We start from the raw sequence: 23,966 nt of genomic DNA, 5'->3' as shown, positions 1-23,966 counted from the left end.
GAGTTTTGGGCTACTGGGATAGTTGATATTTGCTCCTGACATATCAACAGATGTGACAAAAGTCACTTTAAGGATGCTATCTCCTCTGGGTCAGTTCCAAAAGACTACTCTAATTCATATCTGGGATGGTAGAGATACAAAGTGATGCTGTAAGAAAAAATTACTTCCAGTATAATTGAAAAATAATCATCTCAACATGTGATGATGTGAATTACAAATCTAGGAGACAAATGGAAGTGTGGAGAGTTAGAGCCTGCCCCAGACAATGGATGGCAGAAGTCCAGGGCCCCAGTCTCACTTCTGAGACTGGGTGCCTTTTAGCACATTCCCTCCTAGAACCTCAGCTTGCTCATCTGTAAAAGGACTAAATTGTCTCTAAGGTTCCTTCCAACAGCATCAATCTAGGAGTCAAAGCACAAAACATTAACTCTGCATTAGGAGCACAGTTAGCTGTTAAGTATGACAAATGGACTTATTGTTAACTAAGTGGCCCATAAATTAAATTGTTGCTTCTTGCACTCAATTTATCCACTTATTCAGACCTATGTGTTAAAGAGCTTTATTATTTCACAGTGAATTTCACCCCATTGAAGGAATATATGAAAATTATTCAGAAGCTAACATTTTTTTTTCCCCGTCATTTTGTAGAGAACAAGCTACACAACAGTGACACAGTTCTGACTCCTGGATCAGAATAGAATAACAGAACAACATGTACTCAGGAATTTACCTAAAGATTGAGAATCAAAGGGGCAAGTTTTGTTTTCCTAGGCACCTTGGAACTAAATTCAAAATCTTTTCTACTGCTTAGCATAACCAACCATTATTCACATCTCTGTAACCTTCCCCCAACCTCCATGAGAGCTCTGAAAATGTACTAGCTCTTCCTCACATAAAGTCTTTGATACAAAGTACTGGAGCTAGAAGAGACTTCATAAGGTCATCTATTTCTGCTTCGTATTAGATGTTCAAATCCCTCTGCAATATCTCAATAGTCATACAGCATCTGCTGATACAGTAAGAGTGAATGACTGGAAAGTCATAACCAGCCAGAGTATTCATTGGGTGTTCTCTATACCTGCATTCACTTCCTTTCAAACTCAATCCATCAAACCTACCTCTACTTCCTTGAAATCACCAAAATATCATAGTCTACTTTGATCTTCTCTTCTCTAGGCTAAACATCTTTATGGCCTTTACCTGATCCTTTTAAGTCACGATTTCAAACCCTATTCATACCCTGGTCATCATCTCCTGTGTGTACTCTAGTATAATAATATCCCTTGGAAAACATCCTACCCAAGACCAAATACAATCTTCTCCTTCCCACCTTCAAGTGTCTTGTAACCAGCATGGTGTACAATGGTACAACCTGCTGTATCATTCTATTCCCTCTCTCATTTGTGATTTCTTTCCCAAATTTATGGGACATGGACTGAAATACAGTTGTAGTGCAGAGACAGGCACCAGTGAAGTTCTAGGGCTTATCTCCAAATCTGAAACTGCTGTGGGAAGAATTTGGGGGTTTAGGCTAACATATCATTTCTAATTATAAATTCGAATGTAATTCAAAAATATAATTCAATGCAATAAGTATAATTCAAAAATCATCCTAATCTCTAAGGAAAACTAATAAAAATAATACTGAACAAAGCTATACACCTACATATGCATGTATATATATGTATATACATATATGTAAACAAATACACTTTAATCAGCTTTACTTTGCATCACAAATGATGATGGGGTGTGAATGATCACTTTTCCAAGATACTTGTGTCATGTAGTGTAAAATTGTGTTTATAAAAGCCGTTTTTCACAGTTCACATCAACTATATATATACTATATACAAATACTATATATATATATATATATATACACACACACATACACACACACACATATACAGTTGTAAGTCTTTATAGTCATGAAATGTTTTCCACTCATTTGATCTTTGTATTGATAACTCTAAGATGGAAGGGAAAGGCTAGCACACTCATTTTCATATGAACACACAAAACTTCCCAAAATTCATATGGTTTGTAAATTACAGAGCCAAAAATATAACCCAGGCCTTTGGATTCCAGATCTAATTCTCACTTCACAGAATTATTCTCCCTAAATAATCAAGCGTCTGAGCACCTAGTTTGGTTCTAAGACTCAATATTTTATCAAGTATAAATCTTAATGGTCCCCTTTGACCCAATTTCTTGAACATGCTTGTGCTAGATTTGGCAGTCTAATGGATATTTCTGTGTATCCCCCAAAAGAGGAAAGCATACGACTATCACTTTTTCAATGGGTAACTATTTGCTTAAAATCTTAATCAGAGTGATTTTAGTCACAGACTGTGACAGCCAGATACTTCCATTAACATCCCCATAGAGAAACCACATGGACTCCAAAAACACCATTAGCAGCCTCTAGTACTCCATGCTAAGAGCATTCTTAGGAGGGGAAATCCAAAAACAAGAAAGCCAAAGCTAAGAGATTAAAGATTTATAAAAAGTCAAAATTTATAGCCCCACCTTCTGCCACCCCAAGTCAATGGACCCTTGCCACCACTGCAATACACTGTGTTGCCCAAAACAAAACTTCCCAAATCTAGCTCCACAGGAGAACCACCGGAGGAGCTTCTACAAAATATAAGCACATGGGACCTTTCTAACACGTGCGAGGTATGGTGTAGGACAAGGCAATCTGTTTTTTTTTAACAAGAGTCTGATGAGGCTATGATGTATCTGGTCCAAGCCTGGAATGTATTAATCATGGGAAGTCAATTAATCTTCGCAATGTTCCCAATCTCTCTCCTACAACGGCTTTCCTTTTCCTAGTCAATCATCTCATCAGCATATAAATAAATATGCCAAAATATTTTCATAAAACCAATGTTCCCCTTGATCCCACATTCCCTCATTTCTCCACACAACTTCACTGTGAAACTCTTAGATTTTTTTTTTTAAAGGGCAAAGATTTTATTTTTTTTTCTTTAAGGGTTTAATGCCTTTCTTTTTTAACATCTTTATTGGAGTATAATTGCTTTACAATGGTGTGTTAGTTTCTGCTGTATAACCAAGTGAACCAGTTATACATATACATATATCCCCATATCTCTTCCCTCTTGTGTCTCCCTCCCACCCTCCCTATCCCACCCCTCTAGGTGGTCACAAACCACCTCGCTGATCTCCCTGTGCTATGCAGATTCTTTTATGTTCATTCTCTCCACTCTCTCACCTTCTAGTCTCTTGAGCCCATTCCGATCAGACTTTCACACCCAACTCTCCACTGAAACCACTCGCCAAGGTTTGGGATGACCTCCACATTTTGCAATCTGAAGATCCATTCTCAGTCTACACCATACTGATCTCTCATCAGCATATGACCCAGTTGGTCATTCTTTCTTGCCACTTTCTTCACTTAACTCCTATTATCACACTCTCTTGAATTTCTTCCACTTCTTAGGCTAGTCCTTCTGAGTCTCTTTGGTAGCATTTAGCTCCTAATGGCTAAGTACAGGAGTACTGCAGGCGTAGTCCTCAAATCTATTCTTTGCCGTATCAACACTAATTCTTTTTTTTAATATATATAAATTTATTTATTTATTTTTGGCTACGTTGGGTGTTCGTTGCTGCGCACAGGCTTTCTCTAGTTGTGGCAAGCAGGGACTACTCTTCATTGCGGTGTGTGGGCTTCTCACTGTGGTGGCTTCTCTTGTTGTGGAGCATGGGCTCTAGGTGCACAGGCTTCAGTAGTTGTGGCACACGGGCTCAGCAGTTGCGGCTTGCGGGCTCTACAGTGCGTGCTCAGTAGTTGTGGCTCACAGGCTTAGTTGCTCCGTGGCATGTGGGATCTTCCCAGATCAGGGCTCGAACCTGTGTCCCCTGCATTGGCAGGCGGATTCTTAACCACTGCATCACCAGGGAAGTCCCCACACTAATTTTTTATGTAACTGAACACAGTTCTGGGATTCTAAATACCAACTATATGCATTCATATCTAAGGCTCTGGACTCCCCTAAATTCCAGAATTTTATCTCTCTATTCAATGTTTACCTTTTATTCTATGTCACTTTGAACATATTCAAAACAGAACACTTGAGTTTATCTCCCCAAAGCAACTCTACCCTTCTTTGTTTCCCAACTCAATGAAAGGCATCCCTCCTCACCTAGATGCTCAGGCATATTACTTGAGTCACCTTTGATTTCTCTCTTTCTCTCAATTAGCAAATCCTATCAACTCTACCTCCAAATATATCCCAATTCAGACCACGTCTCACCACCTAACACATTTTGACTCTCTTCCAAGCCTCTCACCAGAAAGACTGTAACAGCTTCCTAAACAGTCTCCTTGATACAGTCTACTATCATACTGCAGCCAGAGTGATCCATTTAAAATATAAATGGCTTTTCACACTCCTGTTCAAAACCCTTTCATGACTTTGCATAACTCTCAAAATAAATTCCAAAATACTTGCCACAGTCTACAGTACCATAAACAATATCATTTCCTACCATTTTTCCTCATCTCATCTTGCTCTTGCCACGCTGCCTTTCTCCCTCATCTTCGAATATGTCAAGCCTATTCCTACTTCAGGATCTTTGCACTTGCTGCTCTTTCCAGCTAGAGTAAATTTTCCCTGAGTAATGCAAGCTTGATCCCTCGCTTCCTTTGGTCTCTGCCTAAAAGCCATTCCCTCGGAAAAGACTGCTGTATCTAAAGACATCTTCCTTTCTCTCTCTAACCCCTTAATGTGTTTACTTCTCTTTATAGCACTTACCACCACCTGACACTTTATTATATGCATGTTAGTTGTTTATTTATTTATTGTTTTACTTCTGCACCAGGAAGTCAGCTCTTAAAATAGATTGTTTTGCTCACCACTGAATCCCCAGCAATTAGAACAGTACCTGGCAAAGAGTAGGTCGTTGATAAATGAGTGAAAGAATGAAGGAAAGAATGAGCAAATTTAGCCTGAAACACATGCTCTTTCTTGGCCCTATGCCTCAGCGCATGTTTTCCTTTACCCAAAATGCCCTTCCTCATCATTTTCTATGCAAGGTGGATGCCTATTTATTCTTTAAAATGCATCTCTGGTAGCATATTTCGCTGAAGCCTTCCCAGATAAGCCTCCCTGACTACACACACACACATCACCAAGCAGAAGGAACTGCTCTCATCTCTCTCTGTTTCCAAGGTAAATTGTTTCTACCTTTGGTCTAGCACCTACCCATGAAGATGTGTTTTTTGCTTATATCTTCTTTCCCTTGCCATACTACAAATTACTTAAGGCAGGAGTTGATTTATCTCTACATGCCCAATGCCAAGCACATACTAGGAACCCAATTATGTCTAGAATATGTCTGACTGTTAGTGCTCACATGAGCTTTTACTATTTCCTCCTGTCTATGCTGTTATTTTTATTAGAATCTCCTGTCAATTAATGTGATTACTCTACCTAAAAGTAGCTCATTTACTCTTTCTGCCTCACAGACAAAAGTGCCTGTAGATCCCAGGAATTAAACTCTAATATAGTGTATATTTGCTCACCATTGACTGAGAACTAAGTGACACAAGCCCTCAATAATAGAAGTTACACTCTGGATACTGGAATATATTACCACACCCTTTGCAAGACCCCAGTTAGTAGTCATCGGTGAAAGAGTTTAAAGTAAGGTTAAATCAACAAAATGTCTTAACCTCTATCATATTGTCCCACTTTACAACACAGACTGAAAAGGTTCCATACCGTTGATGGGAAGAGCATCCTTTTCAAGCAGCATCAAAATAGGGTAGACCAGAAAAATTCATGTACAGCAAGATGTGATAGCTACTGGAAGATACAATTCTTATGCCAAAGAAGCTATAAATTTCATGTTGATAAAACTGGCTTCTGCCATTAACTCCCTCTCCAAGACAATATAAAATGGAGCTTTATTTTATCTCCAACATAGCCTTGTGTCATAAATGCATCCAATATAATAAACTAGTAATAATAAATGTTATATCTCTATTATGCTTCTTAGATTTTGCCAGTTAGCACACACACTATTTCAATTAGATTTCAAACAGTGCTTTGAGGGATACAAGGATGATTTTATGTTCCTTATACAAGAGATGAGGATTTTGAGGCTCAAAGAGGTTAAAAAACTTGCCTAAGTTCATGAAATGAGTGAATGAAAGAAATATTGCAAATTAGTGTCCAAATTCTATATACTAAGAGTTAAAAGTCCTGGATTCAAAGATCCAGCCACTTCACACAGATACGGAGTTTTGAATAACGGTCTCAAGTTTGTTGGGACTGTTTCTTCAACTGTCAAATGAAAGTGTGTATTCAATTCCTAAAATTGTTGCTAGGACCTAAATATTACAGTTCTACATTTTGAGTCACGTATGCTCTACGCATAATATAATTGGTCCCTCCTTGTGAGAAGATTACAGCACAGGCATTATGTTTGCTTCCTAATATCTGTGGTGTGAGGTTGACAACAAGGTTCATTAGAATCACTGAAACCTGGTCATACCAAAAAGCCTCTTCAGGAGGTGAAGAGATCAATCAGAACAAAGCCTTCGATCAGTCCTAATGTCTGCCTTAGAAATATACTTCCATCTTTTGAGGAAGCTGGCTATTTTCAGCTCTGCAGAACCTGCTAAGGAGGCCCAGGTGGCTTGAAAAGTAGGACTGACACAGATCTGAAGTCATCGGACAGTCTCAGCTCCACCTGTTCTTTCATTTATTTTTCCTCTTGAATCTCTAGAGGGATTTGCTTCAGTCTCAAGCACTCACTGTAGTCCCAGCTCAACCAAGAACCACTTCCTCTCAATTCAAAAGGTGGGTTGACAAAGTACACCAATTTACAATTCCCAAGAGTGGGGAGGGGCGGTGGAGGATACAATCAAAGGGAAATAGGGTTGAACATCAGACCATTCTCAGGTGTTTCTGTAGCACCTGAGTGCTGTATCTGATACAATCAAACCAAACACCCAAACACTAAGGCAGATGCTGCAAATTCTTTTGATGCCAGTCCACTGTGCAACAGCCTTAATCAAAAGATGATTGTTTCTTTTATTTTTAAACTTTTTATTTTATATTGCAGTATACTTGATTAACAACGTCATGTTAGTTTCAGGCGTAGAGCAAAGTAATTCAGTTATAAATATACATGCATCTATTCTTTTTCAAATTCTTTTCCCATTTAGGTTGTTACATAATATTGAGCAGAGTTCCCTGTGCTATACAGTAGGTCTTTGTTGGTTATCCATTGTAAATATAGCAGCTCCCCAAGAAGACTGTTTCTTAGTGATTTACTAACCTCTCCAGTTTAGGTGACCTCTCATTCTCAACACCTAATTGCCTCTGACAGGAATCCAAGCCTGGACACAGAGGTTTCTTTTCTAGTTAGCATGATGCTGGATGTAAAAAAATCAGGGAATATTAGCCAAGCAAGGTTGCTCCTCCTACTATAAGTCAATACACGTTCTCAAATGAACATACGATAATAAATACTTATACTACGCTTAGTAAGTGTCAGAAAGTATTCCAAGAGATTCAAATATATTAACTCATTTTGCTCCACACCACATCCCAATAAAGTAGGTGCTATTACCATTTTACAAATCAGAAAAGTGAGGCCCTGAGGGGTTAAGAAACTTGTCCAAGGTCACGTAATTGGTAAGTCTTAGAGTCAGGTCAAACCCAGGCAAGCTGGCTCCACGGTCCACGCTTTCAGCTACAAATATTGAATCCCTCACACCCAGCTTCATGTTTCTGAACTTGATACATTTGTCTTAACAGGGATGAATTTCAAAAACACATAATTGAGTGAAAAAATAAGATGCAGAGAGATAAATACAGTTCAAGACCTCATCTATAAATTTTAGAAACACTCAAAACAGCATCATATCTGATACATAGTAAATTAAGAAGATCAGTCTTCATGTCTGCCTTAGAAACGTACTTCCATCTTTTGAGGAAGCTGGCTACTTTCAGCTCTACAGAACGTCCCATACGGATGGGAGGGACACACACCAAAGTCATTATAGTTGTTACCCCTGAGGAGGAAGGGATTCTGGAATAGAGCTGGGGATAGTTCTAAGTGATTTTAATTTTATCGGTAGTGTTTGACTTCTTCATTTTAAGAAAATCTGAAATGTATATCGCATAATGTTAATAATTTGCTCATTTTGAGTCTTAGGTATATTAGTGTTTGTTATATTAATCTCTGGCCATTTCTGTATTTTAACCTTAAAAACAAACTATATATCTTTTATCTCCTTTTCCTTCTTGTGCCCTCCCAATTCCAATTTCAGTTGAAAAAATAGAATCCAGAGTATTGCATCCTGGAAAACAAAATCATAATGATGATCCATCCAGTGCTAGTTAGCCTAATGTAAACTACAGCTAGAATATTTCCAGCTTGAGGAAAACAAATTACCAATCAATCTGCTCAACTAGAACTTGAACAGAGCACATATAAACAATCACAGCAGCAAATAGCAATTATCAGAGAAGATAACCTAAAAGAATATTAGGGAGAGTTTATCTCTACTACCAACATAGCAGTCCCTTCTAGAATAATGACACACTATACCTAGACACTAGACATCATTGATATCTTAATTAGGATAAGTTGTGCTCAGTTATTATCTCCCTTATCTAAGTATGAGTTACTTTAGAACAGGGTTCATGCAAACCCATTGCCTGGCACATAGTGTGGGTCTCATTAAATGCTGGATGAACAGACATATAAATGAAGTGATGTTCCATAATATCTTTGGTTGAAAAATCCAAAAATATTCAACTCTTCAAGCAATAGGGTAGTAAGTGAGGCTGAACATTAAAATTCTTGTAACTGGATAGATAGCACTTTAGGGGGATGTTAGTGATTTGTATTCCCTCAGGTAAAAATTAGAATTTCCCCTTGTCATAGAAACATACTACCTTGTTTTCAGACAGACTACCTTGTCGAGCCTTTCTAATCATACAAATATGTCAATTTCCTAGTCTCTGTCGCTGTAAAACTGCTCCAACCATTGAAGCAGATGCTTCTATCTGAGATGTTATGTATTTTTTTCAGTAATTTAAACTGGGTATATTTTGAACAGAACCAAGTTCATGCAGAGCTAAAGAATTCTCCCCTGCATTTAGGCTTCCCTATTTGAAAATCATTGTTCATTCTTAGAGGAGCTGTCTTGTTTGTCCCAAGAGTTTCTGAGATGAGACCATGCAGGACTGATGCTCTTTGCAATCTACTTTGAAAGATAGATGATAGAAAGGTGTAAGGCTACCTGGGCTGACATCTGGTACACCTCATCTGGTACTATTTAAAATGGAATAACCTAAACATTTGGAAATGTGCTGATAACTACCATGATTGCTTTTTCTGGACCAGGAGTGGCCAGACCATGTCCTGTGCTGTGAGTGAGTGTTTCTCCTAAAGCACATGGATGCTTCACTCTCAGCCATCCTGCAATAAGAAAATCAGTGAGCCTTGGAAGGGGAATGAGAATTACCTTATTGTTTCTCTGGAACCTGGAGAAGTAGTTCCTAAATGCTGGGGGAAACAAAGAATATCCATTATGCAGAGATAGTCCAGGAGTTACACAGAGATGACCAGGAGGCTCTCCTAAGAGAAGGACATGACCCATGGACTTCAGGAGCAGTGATAGTTAATGTCTGCCTTTAGATTTCCATTCTCTGCATTGCTATACACCTCTGCTTTCCTCAAGTATTCAGTAAATTATTCGGAAGACCTACAGTCTGGTTTTCTTTAAAATTGAAAAGTGGAGAGTAACAAAGCTCCGGCATCTCAGTGTTTTAGAGTGAAGAATACTGGCAGACATGTTGAATAACACCAGGACATGTTTGTGGAACGTGGCAATACCTCTCAGTACTTCCTAGAAATGACCTAGTGAGAGAAACACAACAAAGAATGGAAAAACAGCAATCTACTGAATGAGCCTAGTGGCCAGGACTTGAAAATAAATTTAAATGATCTTACTTAGTCCTGAGGAGGTCAGGAATTTTTTCAGTCACACTGATTCTACAGTAATAAAATGTAATGTGACTCTTGGTTGCTTCCTGTTTTGATCTTCTAAGTAATCTACCAACACAACAGAGAGTTAAAACTTGAGCAACATGAACTCCTAAGAATAAGGTTCGTGCTACTATGTTTAATTCCAAAAATTCAGTCATCAAAAGTCACTTAAAAGAATATCATCCAATAAGAAAAGATCATTTACTTTCCTTATAAAAAGAGAAATGCAAAGTAAAGCTAAACCAAACTAAGATACAGTTTCACCTGTCAAATTGGCGAGATTTGAAAGTTTGGTAACGCCTGGTGTTGCCAATGGTGTAGGTGCATGCAGACTTTCGAGTATAGTGACGACTAATGGAAATGGCAGGGGTCAGCACACCACAGCCTGTGAGTGAAATCCAGCCTGATGCCTGTTTTTGTACTGCCCATGAGCTAAAGACAGTTTTTACATTTTTAAATAGTTGAGAAAAATCAAAGTAATAATATTGTGTGTCATGTAAAAATTATATAAAATTCAGATTCCATGTCCTTAAATAAAATGTTATTGGAACTAAAAGAAAAAAAATATATCATCCAAATTACCTGTTAGAGCCAAATTACTCTGCAATTCCATTTTCTATGGATGAAATAAAATCCAGAATTTTATGGATGAAATAAAATCCAGAATTTTCCTTAATGCTGTGATTATGATAATTATTAGTTTTAAGAAAACAAACTGGAATCTTCACAAATGAAATTGGCTAGATTCAGACTCCTATAGCTTTTTACCAGAATAAAGACCTGTCTTAAACAATAAAGGAAAGTTAAGCATACAGATCAAAATATTAGATATATCCTAAGATTTAGCATGGTGCACATTTTTTTACCTTAAATTAAGAGAAAGACTAAGATGGGATAAATCACACACTAACAGCATGCATTTGGTATTTTATAACACCAGGAGGGATGGAAGGCAAGAAAAAGAAGAGCAGGAAATACTAAATACCAAGTGCTCAGGCTTTCACAGGCTAAGAACCTTACAGATATTAATGCATTTAATCTTCAGAACAACCCTATAAACTCAGAACTATTGTTAAGCCCCATTTTACGTATGAGACACAGGTAACTAGCCCACAGTCACACACAGCCAGGAAAATATTATACGGTGGTCAAAAGTGTAAGTTACTGGAGAATATATGGATATATCAACACCCTTAAAAATAGTTATGCCTTTGAAAGTTACACACTGTAAGAATAAATTTTTGCTCCCACTTTCCTCATTTACTTTTGGTCCACAAAAGAGGCTCTTTTGCCTTTTCCAACAAATTGGAAGAGAGTTCTGTGCCCTTCCATCCACCCTTCTCACTCCTTTCCAAGGAAGAGGAAAAACTTATCTGATTGGTGAGACTGGGGAGAAAAAATGGGGCCAGTGAAGCTTAGCCTGCTGTGGTCTCTCTCTGTCTCTGTGGATCTGCCTACTCACAGGCTGGACACATTCTTAGCTTCTGGGTAGGCAAAAATAGCTCTGGTCCCAGACCTGTCTTTAGAGGTAAATATGGAATGCAAATCTCTCTGCTCTGCTACTGGGGTTCAGCAGGGGTAAAGGTGGATTTCTTGGCAGGTGGGCCTGCTCTATAGATCCAAACTTCCCTCTAGTGGTTCGCATACATCAAGATTTAGTTTGGTGTTAAATTCAATTTTGACCATTCTCTAATCCAATTGTCCAGCAATCCAGGAAGAAAGCAGATACATTAATAGCTATCTGTTTCACAACTTTATTTTCTCAATTGTTTTGAACTCAGGATTAAGGTAGAAGGTAGAGGGAAGGAGAAGAAAGAAAAGTTATAACTGATTACCGTCCCCTAAGCCCACCACACACCAAGATCGCTACACAAAGATATTCGTAAAAATTCTTTAAAACAAAATTTAAAGGCTTAGAAAAATGGATGTGATCCAACAGTAGGCAGATGACAATTATAGCATAGATATGTGAGGTCATTCCATAATTTAAAGGCATATTTAGAAGAATTTTTGGCAAAATGACATCTCTGTTAGTGTTTTTTAACATATATGAGTTTTAAAAAAAGAAAATACAAATGGTTCACCATTTCACACCCAGCTATATCCTGCTTTATATATATAAAGTCAATATGTACAAATCATTAGAAACAATGTAGAAATGCACAAAGCTAAAAAGAACCCTCCTTTTCCACTGTCCCAAAAGTATCTCTCTCCTACTAAGCACTATTAACAGCTTCTTGTAATTCCTCTTAGAAAAAAGTATTTTCCAAATATTTCAATGAGTATCTCTTTCCATATTTAGAATAACTGTTTAAGCGCATAGGAAAAGAAACAAAGCATATAACTTTCATGTAATAACTTTTGTTTTCAAAATTCACACACCAAGAATAAAAGGGATTATATTGAGGTTATGGTTTTATAAGTGATTTTCTTATTCTACAGAGAGTTTACATTTTCAAAGTTTCCTGCTATGAGCAGAAAACTGCATAATCTAAAATATATATCACTAGTTTTTTAAATTAAAAAGGGAACACATTTTCATTAAAATTCAAATAATATAGAAATATGTTAAGCAGAAAGCAAGTCTCTGCCATCAAACTCCCTAAAGGTAACTGCCATTAACAATTTTGAACACATTTAACCAAAGACACAGAGATACACACGTACACACACACACTTGCGTAAGTGCACAGATATTTTAAACAGATATAGATACATTTATAAATTTAAAATTTTTCAGGAGAAAATAAACTTACATAGACATATGAATCTTCACCTGGATAAGGCTTGGTCCCCTAATCTGTATTATATAACTATAAAGAAAAATGCTATCCTGCCTAACTTGTAGTGAAGTTTGGAAGCCAAAGGTCAAAAGTAGTGACAGATATTCTTTACTTTCCGTACTGTGGCAGTTTAAGAAAATGCACCACCAATCTTTCACTCTGTTTCTCACCATTTCCAGGCCATCCCCTTGTACCAAGCTGGCACAGAACATTACTGCCTGGAATTCCTGTTCTCAATTAATCTGGCTCCAGTCTTTGGGTGGCTGGAACCACAGGCACATTCACTATCCCCAGTCCGTGAGCTACTTACAGAGTGCTAAAATGGGCTGGGGGTAAGTGGTTCATCACTGTCACTTTGAGAATGGCTTCATAAAGACTTTACCTATGCTACGTACCCACAAGTTCCTCAGTGCCAAGGTCAGACACTGAGCCAACATGGTGATTCACTGATTCTCAAGTTCCTCCAAGTTAAGCAAATAATTAGTGCCTTAGAGCATGATCCAGCTAGCAACAACCCCCCTCCCCTCAAAAAAAGAGATTCATTTTGTGCCACTAAGTTTTATTTAAAGACCATGCAATCGAATCCCAGCTGGCTTCATTGAAGCAGCAACGTGGGCAATCAGTGACACCAACTGCAATGCTATCGTTTCTATAAACAGTAATGAGTGGAGAGGGTAGGACGGTACTAGAAGCTTATGTATAAACAAGAAAGATCATTTCAGCAAGAGAGATTGTCTTGGCAGATTCACAGTATCTTTCTGATATTCACCCTAGGAAATGCAAATACCCTGCAACACTTACTGGCATTAGAAATAATATTCGGACATGGCATTCATAACATTGTGCAATGAAAATAACACAGCATAAAGGTAGCAATTTCATACACTAAATTGTACAAAGGAAAGCTTCATTGTTTCTAGATATCCCATGGAAATTGAGAGAACAGATCTAAAAGTACTCCCTGGATGTCTCTTTCTGACTCCAATACCAGAGAATAAACTTGCACCCTTCTTAGAAGCTGATGTGTTATATCTGGCTGTGAACAAATGGACTTAGGTTGAAGGAGGGGCAGAGGAGAGGTATAACAGATAACTAGGCAGGATATCTGAGTATGAGCAATGCTGGGTAGGCTTTAATGAGTTGTAGGCTAATTCTTTGTAAAACATTGCGTTTTTATATCTATGTCTCATTCAAACACATTCTTCCAGTAAAATATACAGAGATACTATTCCTTTTCATGAGAGCCCCCATCTGCCTCACCCAGCACTACCTTTTGAATTCCTAAATGCTTTTTCAAGCTCAGGGAGATAAACACGAATTCCAGGCAGAATTAATTATTCCTTTTTTGAGATGATTCTTACCATAGACCATTAACTCAGGTAAGAGATTGTTAAACTGAAATAAACGGAGGCTCCCAGGTACTCCACTTTTGGCATGTATCATATCCTGCCTAGTATGGTACCTCTTGCTTGTCCATCTCTCTCCCTGCTGGGCCTCCTGTGCCTAACACAGAGCCTAGCAACAATCGGTCCACAAAGAGTGTTTGCTAAATTGAAAAATGGCAACCCCTGTAGCCAGAGACATGTTTCTTTAACTTTCTATCCTAAGATGGATAAAGACAGGAAGAAGGGAGGGGTGCCAGCTGTGGAGGGCTATTTGGCATGACAAACATACCCAAGGCTTCTGGAAAAGTCTGCCTTCCCTCCTCTCTTTTGCTTTACTTAACCCAGAGCCAAGCAAATGGATTGCTGGTCCATGACCCAGATGGAGCATTCAGCCCAGTCCCTTCACCATAAACTACTGCCCTGGTTTTCTTCACAGGCACACAGCTCTTAGTTTATAAGCTGAGAGAAAAACAATTTTATTTGCGTTTTCTTTTGTCTGGCAAAACTGCAGCAGAGATGAGAGTTGCCACATTTGCACTGTTTTTCAGGTAATATAGCTAGCTCTTTCTTTCCAGGAACTTGGGGGTATCAAAACGTAGTTTTTACATTGCAAGGTAAGTAGAAAGGAGCACCTGAGTCCTTAAGGGTCTTTCAGTTAAACTACCACTTTGAAAGAATAATCTCAAATATCAGTGGAGCTTCATTATATCTTTGGGGGAATAATAAATACCATTTAAGAAGCAATGTACCCACTAGTTTCAGGACAGGCACTAACTTACTCAATGACAAAAACGCATACTTTGGTATGCTAAACTAATTATTCAAAGATTAGGAAAGGAAACCAATACATCAATTCATTATATACTACAGATGATATCATAGAGAAATTAAAGTGTTTGACTAGAAAGAACCTTAAACAGAGCCCAATAATCTTCCATTAAATTTTATTAAGTTAAACTGTACTGCCTTACTATATCAATCAGGATAGGCTAGATAACAAATAACCTTAAAAATCTGTTACTTACAAAAAGAAGTTTTAACTTCTCATTTGTGCTAAATGTCCATCATGGGTCACATAGTAAAGCCCTATTACTACAGATACTCAGGGACACAGCCAGATGGGGTAACCACTACCTTGAACATCATCAGAAGGTCACAGCAGAAGGTGAAGTGTGCTCTGGCTATTAAACCTTCCACATGGAAGTGAGGCATGTCACTTCTGCTCATGTTTTGTTTGTTAATGCAAGTCATATGGCCATACGTAAGTTCAAGGGAATTCGAGAATGCTATCCTGCAAAATGCCCAAGAGGAGAACCCAAAATACTAAGTGAAGAGTAGTAATGCCTACACATTTGCATATAGTAGGCACTTAGCAAATTGCTTTTGTTAAGTACTGCAAGACAAATGAACTAATAGTAAGCACTAACTTTTTGAATTTTCTGACATTAACACTGAAAATGTTACATAAAACAACAAAAATCCTTTTGAAAATGAAAGCTAAAAGGAAGTGATGATCATTTTGTATATTTTATGATTCTTATTCGTTTTAGCCATTGAAGCACTACTGAAATAGTGAAGAATATTAGGCTTATGACATAAAAACCCACTCAAAAGGAAACTTCATCTTCACAACTTGTGACTATACCATTTTACAAGAATTCCCCTAGAGTGATAGTTCCCTAAAATAACCAACCACCCCACTAAATAACAATGAATATATAAAGCGCAACAGTTTTCATAGGATCACATGTTAAATCTAGGATCCAGTAAGAAATAGGGAACAGCCTAGAGCTATCATTATTTCCACTTTTTTTTCAGATGAAAATACTGAGTTTGAAAGATTGTTAGTGATTTTATTGAGACTGCTTTATAGCTAGGTCTTCTGATTCTAAGTCCCATGACTTTGCAACAACCTATGCTTCTCCCTCACACATATTACCACTTCTGTTTGGATCTGTTAATATTTGAGAGACTGACTCTGTATGTAAATTGACATGTTATCTATTTTTACAAGAGGTCGTTATCACACACCATACATACTTTCAAATTTTTCACATCTAGGAAACATATATCCAAGTTATAATCTATTCATGTTTTACTTAATGTAGACAAGGAAAAACAAATAATATTAACATACATCTCTGCTGGCTTCCTGAAATATGTATTTTCAAAACATAAAACTTCAACATCAAGCATGTTAGTTTAGAATATAGTTATTTGATATATTTCAGCCCTTACAAATATGCTGGCAAAAGATAATGTCTAAATAATCTGAATTGAACAAAAGTAGAAATATGAGATCTCATTGCTGATTTCATTTCAAAAGTGTATATTCTCATATTTCACATGTAGTTAAATTAACTAATTAGTTCTTTTACAATGGTTTTATTTTTCATTTAGAGTGGTAAGTAAGCAGAGAGTCGAAGTTTTAGAAAGGATGAATGAAACCTATATATATTCTAATCTTTCCAAATATAATCTTCATAGCTCCCGCACAGACTGAAAATAGGTACTTAACCAAATGAATCAGATCCCCCAGAATAACATATGAAGTTTTAAACCTGAAGCCTATTATAATATTGTTAAATTTTTGAACATTAAAGTTATTTGGAATTTATGTACCAAAAAATTATTTTACAAAGAGACATTTGTTTAGACATAATAAGGGTGCCTTTCCTCTCTCCTCACACCCCACCGCCAATTTTATAAACAGAAACCCAAAGACACAAAAACTGGATTAGCACTTGCAAGATTACTGGACAAAACCACTTTAAAGAGAACTTACACCTGAAGAAAGAGAGAGATGGACAATGGAAAGTGTGGTGAAACAGTTCGCCTCATCCTCAAGGCTTCAGCAGAGAAGTACCACACTTACTTGGTTGTACTTCTTTTTTTAATTAAAATTTTTAATCGTTTTTCTCAATATCGCAGGTCATTAAAAGGGTCTGATTTTCTTTCTTTCCCTCCCTGAGCTTTTCCTGAGGGACCTAGTCGGTTAAACCCAGGCCTAATTGGGACTCTTCTGTTTCAGCATCAGTTCAGAAATTTCTTGATCTCCAGGGCAAAAGGCACTCACTGACGATGACCAGATGTCTACTTTCCAGACAAAGCAAGAAAAATAAAAGATACCTGCCTGGCCAGCCACCTGTTTAAAAGTCCCCTCTCCTGTCGAACGCACGAGCAACTTCTCAAGAGAAGACTTTGAGCAACTCCAAGTCGCACGCCGCCCTCGCAGGTCACAAGGAGACAGCCGCGAGGAAGTGCGAAAGCAGGTCACTGTAAGCACCCCTCGGAAAGAGACCCGCGGGTTCCAGCTCAGGCGCTAGGCGACAGCGAAAGCGTTCTATAAAACACGGATGACTTCAGGGATTTAAGAGAGAAAAAAAAAAAAAATCCAAAGACAGAACCGGCAACGGGGCCATTATCTTGCCCCAGTAAGGAAACGCCTTCCTTCCATCACTTACAGCGCTGATTAAGGGCGGGGGGGGGGGGGCAGAGAGGGGATGAGGAGGAGGGAAGGGGGGGCATCTGCAGGTTTAGGGCTAAGGAAGGAACATTTTCTCACCACTTAGGCTGTTGCTGGACCTCAGGCTCCTTCCACAGAGACACTGCAGCATATGCACTCCTTTCTTCAAAGAAAGCTCAAGAATCTTCATGGAGAAGCGCGTGTGTGGGGATGGTCAACCCCCCGCCCACCTCCGCTAATTGTCCAACCAAAAGGCGGCCTGTCTTGGGAAGCCGGATCCCGAATCCATGGTCCGTGCGTCCCGGGCAGAGAGCAGTTCGCACCTTGGCGGGGCCGGAGCCGGGGCCAGGGCAGGAGCACAGCGGACGCGGGGCCGGGAACGGGCGGGGAGTAGGAACGGCCGCCCGGCTGGGGACAGCCCCTGGGGGAGCGGGAGGCGCGGCCACACCCCAGCGGGCTCGACCGTGACACTTTGGGACTTCCCGAAGGAGGCGGCGGGGCTGCGGGCTGGAGGGTGAGCGCACCGGCTGCGCGGAGGACGTCACCGTGGGTTGCTGCCCCTTTCCAGGTGCGGGCGCAGGGAGGGAAGAGGGCGGGGTCCCCGGGGTCCCTGGCCTTCTGGCCTGGGGGCTCGGGACACCCCCTCAGTTTCTGTTCTCCGCGTCGGGCGGTGAGCCCTGGCCGCCCGCCCGCCTCTGTGCCCCCGCCGTGCGGGGCTGCGGGGCGCGGAGAGGAGCTCCCGGGCCGGAAGGCAGCGCTCCCGCGGGCTGCGCGCGGGCCAAGGGCGACTCCGGCGTGGGAATCCGGCGGAAAGGAAGCGCACGCAGGAAGGGCTGGACCCTGGAGGCTGCCGAGCGTCAGAAGCGACTCCGGGGAACTGGGGGGTGGGGCTGGGGAGGCGGGGATGTGAAATAAAGAAAGCTCTTGGATTCAGGCGCGGAGAGCGAAGGGGTCTCTAGGCATGGGCCGGGCGCTGAGGTGGGGGTCTGGACACCTGGATTTTCTGATCCGGGCTCTGTGACCTTGGGTAAGTTACACACCACCCTGGGCGTCACTTTCTCTCTCCGCAAATCAGGGCGGGGAAGAGGGTGCAGAATAGAGAACCGGCAGCTGCTTGTTTGTCCCCGTGCCTCCCAGTCTCCTGGAAAAGCTTAGCACAGGTGCCACGGGAAGGCAGGTGCAGGTGGAGTAAGGAAGGCCAGAAGGGACGGCCAGAGTTACAGAAGGAGACAGATGAGGCGGGAACTCTTAAAACAACAGCGGTATTTAACTTTTTTTTTTTAACATCTTTATTGGAGTATAAGTGCTTTACAATGGTGTGTTGGTTTCTGCTTTATAACAAGGTGAATCAGTTATACATATACATATGTTCCCATATCTCTTCCCTCTTGCGTCTCCCTCCCTCCCACCCTCCCTATCCCACCCCTCTAGGTGGTCACAAAGCACAGAGCTGATCTCCCCAAGCTATGCAGCTGCTTCCCACTAGCTATCTATTTTACGTTTGGTACTGTATATATGTCCATGCCACTCTCATTTTGTCACAGCTTACCCTTCCCCCTCCCCATATCCTCAAGTCCATTCTCTAGTAGGTCTCTGTCTTTATTCCCGTCTTGCCCCTAGGTTCTTCATGAACTTTTTTTTTTATTATTCTTAGATTCCATACATATGTGTTAGCATACAGTATTTCTTTTTCTCCTTCTGACTTACTTCACTTTGTATGACAGACTGTAGGTCCATCCACCTCACTACAAATAATTCAATTTCGTTTCTTTATATGGCTGAGTAATATTCCATCGTATATATGTGCCACATCTTCTTTATCCACTCATCTGTTGATGGACACTTAGGTTGCTTCCATGTCCTGGCTATTGTTAATAGAGCTGCAATGAACATTTTGGTACATGACTCTTTTTGAATTATGGTTTTCTCAGGGTATATGCCCAGTAGTGGGATTGATGGGTCATATGGTAGTTCTATTTGTAGTTTTTTAAGGAACCTCCATACTGTTCTCCATAGTGGCTGTACCAATTCACATTCCCACCAGCAGTGCAAGAGTGTTCCCTTTTCTCCACACCCTCTCCAGCATTTATTGCTTCTAGATTTTTTCATGATGGCCATTCTGACCAGTGTGAGATGATATCTCATTGTAGTTTTGATTTGCATTTCTCTAATGATTAATGATGTTGAGCATTCTTTCGTGTGTTTGTTGGCAATCTGTATATCTTCTTTGGAGAAATGTCTATTTAGGTCTTCTGTCCATTTTTGGATTGGGTTTTTTGTTTTGATATTGAGCTGCTTGTAAATTTTGGAGATTAATCCTTTGTCAGTTGCTTCATTTGCAAATATTTTCTCCCATTCTGAGGGTTGTCTTTTGGTCTTCTTTATGGTTTCCTTTGCTGTGCAAAAGCTTTTAAGTTTCATTAGGTAACATTTATTTTTGTTTTTATTTCCATTTCTCTAGGAGGTGGGTCAAAAAGGATCTTGCTGTGATTTATGTCATAGAGTGTGACTCTACTACCCAAAGCAATCTACAGATTTAATACAATCCCTATCAAACTACCACTGGCATTTTTCACAGAACTAGAACAAAAAATTTCACAATTTGTATGGAAACACAAAAGACCCCGAATAGCCAAAGCAATCTTGAGAACGAAAAATGGAGCTGGAGGAATCAGACTCCCTGACTTCAGACTATACTACAAAGCTACAGTAATCAAGGCAGTATGGTGCTGGCACAAAAACAGAAATATAGATCAATGGAACAGGATAGAAAGCCCAGAGATAAACCCACGCACATATGGTCACCTTATCTTTGATAAAGGAGGCAAGAATATACAGTGGAGAAAAGACAGCCTCTTCAATAAGTGGTGCTGGGAAAACTGGACAGCTACATGTAAAAGTATGAAATTAGAACACTCCCTAACACCATACACAAAAATAAACTCAAAATGGATTAAAGACCTAAATGTAAGGCCAGACACTGTCAAACTCTTAGAGGAAAACATAGGCAGTATTTAACTTTGATGCGATATTCTGTTAGGCTCTGTCTCTGCCAACTGGCCCGAAAGATGACTAGGGAGCTTCCCTTTGGGTCTAAAGGTCTCGATTTTTTTTTTTCCATCATCCTTTGCATTTCTTTCTTTTTTCTTTTCTTTTCTTCCTCCCTCCCTCCCTCCCCTTCCTTTCCTTTCCTTTCCTTTCCTTTCCCATCCCCTCCCCTCCCTTCCCCTCCTCCCCTCCCTTCCCCTCCTCCCCTCCCCTCTCCTCTCCTCCCCTCTCCTCTCCCTTCCTTCCTTCCTTCCTTCTCAGAGGCCATCATTGCCCTTTTGGAAGAAGTTTTATGAGTGATGCATACAAAGAATGCTGGCATTGGGATCAGACTCCACCCTATCAGGAATTTCAGGGCAAGAAGGGTCCTTAGTGGACACAGCAATACAGCAAGTAGTTAAAAGCACAGACACCAACAACAGGCAGCCACAGTGAAAATTCCTACTAGCTGTGTGACCTTGAACAAATCACTTAACCTCTTTGTGCCTCAGTTTCCCTATCTCTAAGAGAGAGTTAATAATAACATCTACCTTCTATACCCCTTGTTGAGTGTTTAAGAAAAAGAAACTTGATAGAAAATAAGTGCGATAATAGTGTTAGCAATTATTATTCCTTAGTCCTCAACCTGTAGGGTTTTCCATCACTCCCACCTTCCCATGAATGCCAGCGTCCATTTCAGTGTCCACATTTCTGCTTGAACAGTTCAGGTGACAGAATTCACCAGCTCCCCAGGGAGTTCATTGCACAAAACCTGTTTGAAGATTTATCCTGACATTGAACCAAAATCTTACTTTACTTTCTTTCCACCCATTGTCCCCAGACCACCTAGCACTAGCTGGTTAGCTCTTCCCAGCAAAGGAGTGAAAATGGTTTTCATCACCCCTTTCCTCTTTCTCTTCTATAGGCTAATCCTTCACAGTTCTTGTGGGGTTCCCTGGAGATTGAAGCTTAAGGTTGAAGTTGCCTGGAAAAATATTCTTTCAGAAGTCTCTTCCTTATTCCTCTCAAAGATGATGGAAGAAAGCCAGAACATCAGCAGGGTCTCCTAAGCCTTCAGCCACCACTGGCTCCACATTCTCTTAAGTACTTTCAGAATTGAGCTCCAGGCAAGGTCATTTGGGGTGGTTCCAAGACTCAAGAAGATATGTGCAGACCTTCCTTCCAGTCGCCCCTTAGTCCCCTTGTTCAGTGTGATCACCAAAGCTCTGTGGGCTCCACAGTCCTTGAAGAACTTGCTAAAGCCACCACACTGTAATCACTGGAGAGGCTCTGAGGCTCCAGGGCAAGCTGGGCCATGGCCTTTGTCTTTCCGGTCTCTGCGGGAATTAGTGAGAAACTTGGCTCATCTGGGGATTCTACCCATAGAAATTCCCCACGGAGAGGGAGATAATTAGCAAAAGGAAAACATCTAAAAATAGTCTTTCCTGCTGCAGCAGAGACAGAGAGCTTTCCGGTAGAGCTCTCCTGCTCTGGAACCCAATGCCTAGAGCTGTTTTGTACTTTGAGAGAAAAGCTATTCCTTGAAACGTAGCAAAGGAATAGGATGAGGCCCCTATCAAGGAACTTGGGCAGAGCAAGCAAATCCATGTGTGATTTAAAACACACATGACCTCTAGAGCATCAATTCTCATATTCACAACAAGCCTTTCTGCCTACCTGGCAAGACTGTTGCAAGGATTCAATGAGGTGAAACATGTGAAAGAGCTTTGAAGATTTTAATTATCTACACAAGATAGGGTGCTCTTCTCAACTGCCCTGGGTTCTAGGTGCACCTTAATGGTCTAACATAGTGGCTCTTATATTTGATTATAGTTCTGTCTCCTTAACAGATCTATAAACTCTTAGAAAACAGGGCAGGAAAGCCAACTCTGTCACAAATAATACTTAAATGTCCTGCTGTCTTGTTTAAGCAGCTGTCACAATGATTCTTATGGCCAGGTATATTCATCGCAAAGAAAGTGGATCATCATAGTACTTGGAAAACAAACTGGGGGATCACATTTATAGATATTGTTTGTTGTTATTGAACTCTCAGATGAGTTCAGATTACACCAAAGTGAGCACATAACATTTAAATTCAAAATATTTTCTTACTATAAATTATGGATATTTGGTTGAAGTAGGTATAAAGAAGAATTGATCAATTGAATTGTATTACTTAGAGTTAGTTTTAAAAAAATAAAGATTTTTGCCCTTATCAGACTTTCATGTACATGCTTGTTAAAACAACTCCTAAGGTGACATCCAGCTTCACAGTCAGGTATGTAGATATATAGTCTTCCTTAAGTATCTTGGGCAGAACATAAGGAGACTGCATTTTTACAAGTACCATAACATCCAAAAGCAAGACAAAACAAGCAAATAGTAATAGCCAGGTGCACAACGGATGGTAGGAAAAGAGCATATTTTAGTTTAATCAAAACTTGGAAATTTTCTGCTTTCTGTGTGTTATTCCATAAGCCAAAATGAAATTTTTGCTGGCAATTATATTTTTAAATTTTAAATTGAAGATATATAATGACCAAATTTTAAGTTATCTGTCTCTAATTAAAATTTCATAAGTTAGATATTCTTTCTGTTTTCTTATTGACCTTGGACCAACTCTAGCAAGTGACTCGCCAGTGTAATTTCAAAATGAAATCATTTATCACTTTCTGAGAGGGATTGGGAAATCTGGTACATAATGATAGGTGAACTTATTTAAATTCTTAGTATCTAAATTTTTCATTTTATAAAGAGTTATTTACTCACAGATGGTATAAATTAATAACTGTATGAGGAAGTTCTGAGATTTTTAAGTGGTAATTTATTTCTGTTCATATTAAACATAGGAATCTGTTGACTCTTGACATCAGCTCTTCAATTAATGTATGTATCTGTTTGGAAGCCTATATTGAATCAGTAATAGCATACTCAAGAGTATTGCCAGGTCCGAAAACTTTTAATGAGTATATTAATGTCAAAATGTCTATCAAAAGGAAAGCAACTTTATTTCACAAAGAAACCAAACCAACATATAAACTGAAAGATGAAAACCAGTCTAATAGCTAACACAGTATCTTTGTTCTATGTTATATGTCTAGTCCACCGACTGCCAAGATAAAAACCAGGTCTGTATCTCATGTCTTTAGAAATACCCTCAAATCCAATTTTTATAGGCAACTATCAGAGACTGAATGTTTATATCTCCCTAAAATTCATATATTGAAATTCTAACCCCTAAGGTATTGGGAAGTGGCATCTTTG

General features: G+C 39.5%; 1 protein-coding gene across 2 annotated transcripts in view; it reads right to left on the bottom strand.

Annotated features, from left to right (window-relative positions):
* Window positions 1-23,966, bottom strand: part of FGF12 (fibroblast growth factor 12) — a 566,332-nt gene that overhangs the window by 338,065 nt on the left and 204,301 nt on the right. Inside the window, exon 1 of one of the 2 annotated variants that reach the window (XM_060298290.1) lies at window positions 17,772-18,341. The exons of the other annotated variant lie outside the window; for it this stretch is intronic. Within the exon in view, the coding sequence (XP_060154273.1) occupies window positions 17,772-17,862 (91 nt within the window). The 5' untranslated portion in view covers window positions 17,863-18,341. Of the gene's footprint in view, window positions 1-17,771; window positions 18,342-23,966 lie in introns of those variants that run through there. 2 annotated transcript variants of the gene reach the window in all.

The sequence above is a fragment of the Globicephala melas genome, chromosome 4 (genome assembly GCF_963455315.2).
Source record: "Globicephala melas chromosome 4, mGloMel1.2, whole genome shotgun sequence".
Classification (NCBI taxonomy): domain Eukaryota; kingdom Metazoa; phylum Chordata; class Mammalia; order Artiodactyla; family Delphinidae; genus Globicephala; species Globicephala melas.
Note: the sequence above shows the minus strand (reverse complement) of the source record. Positions and strands in the feature narration are given on the sequence as shown.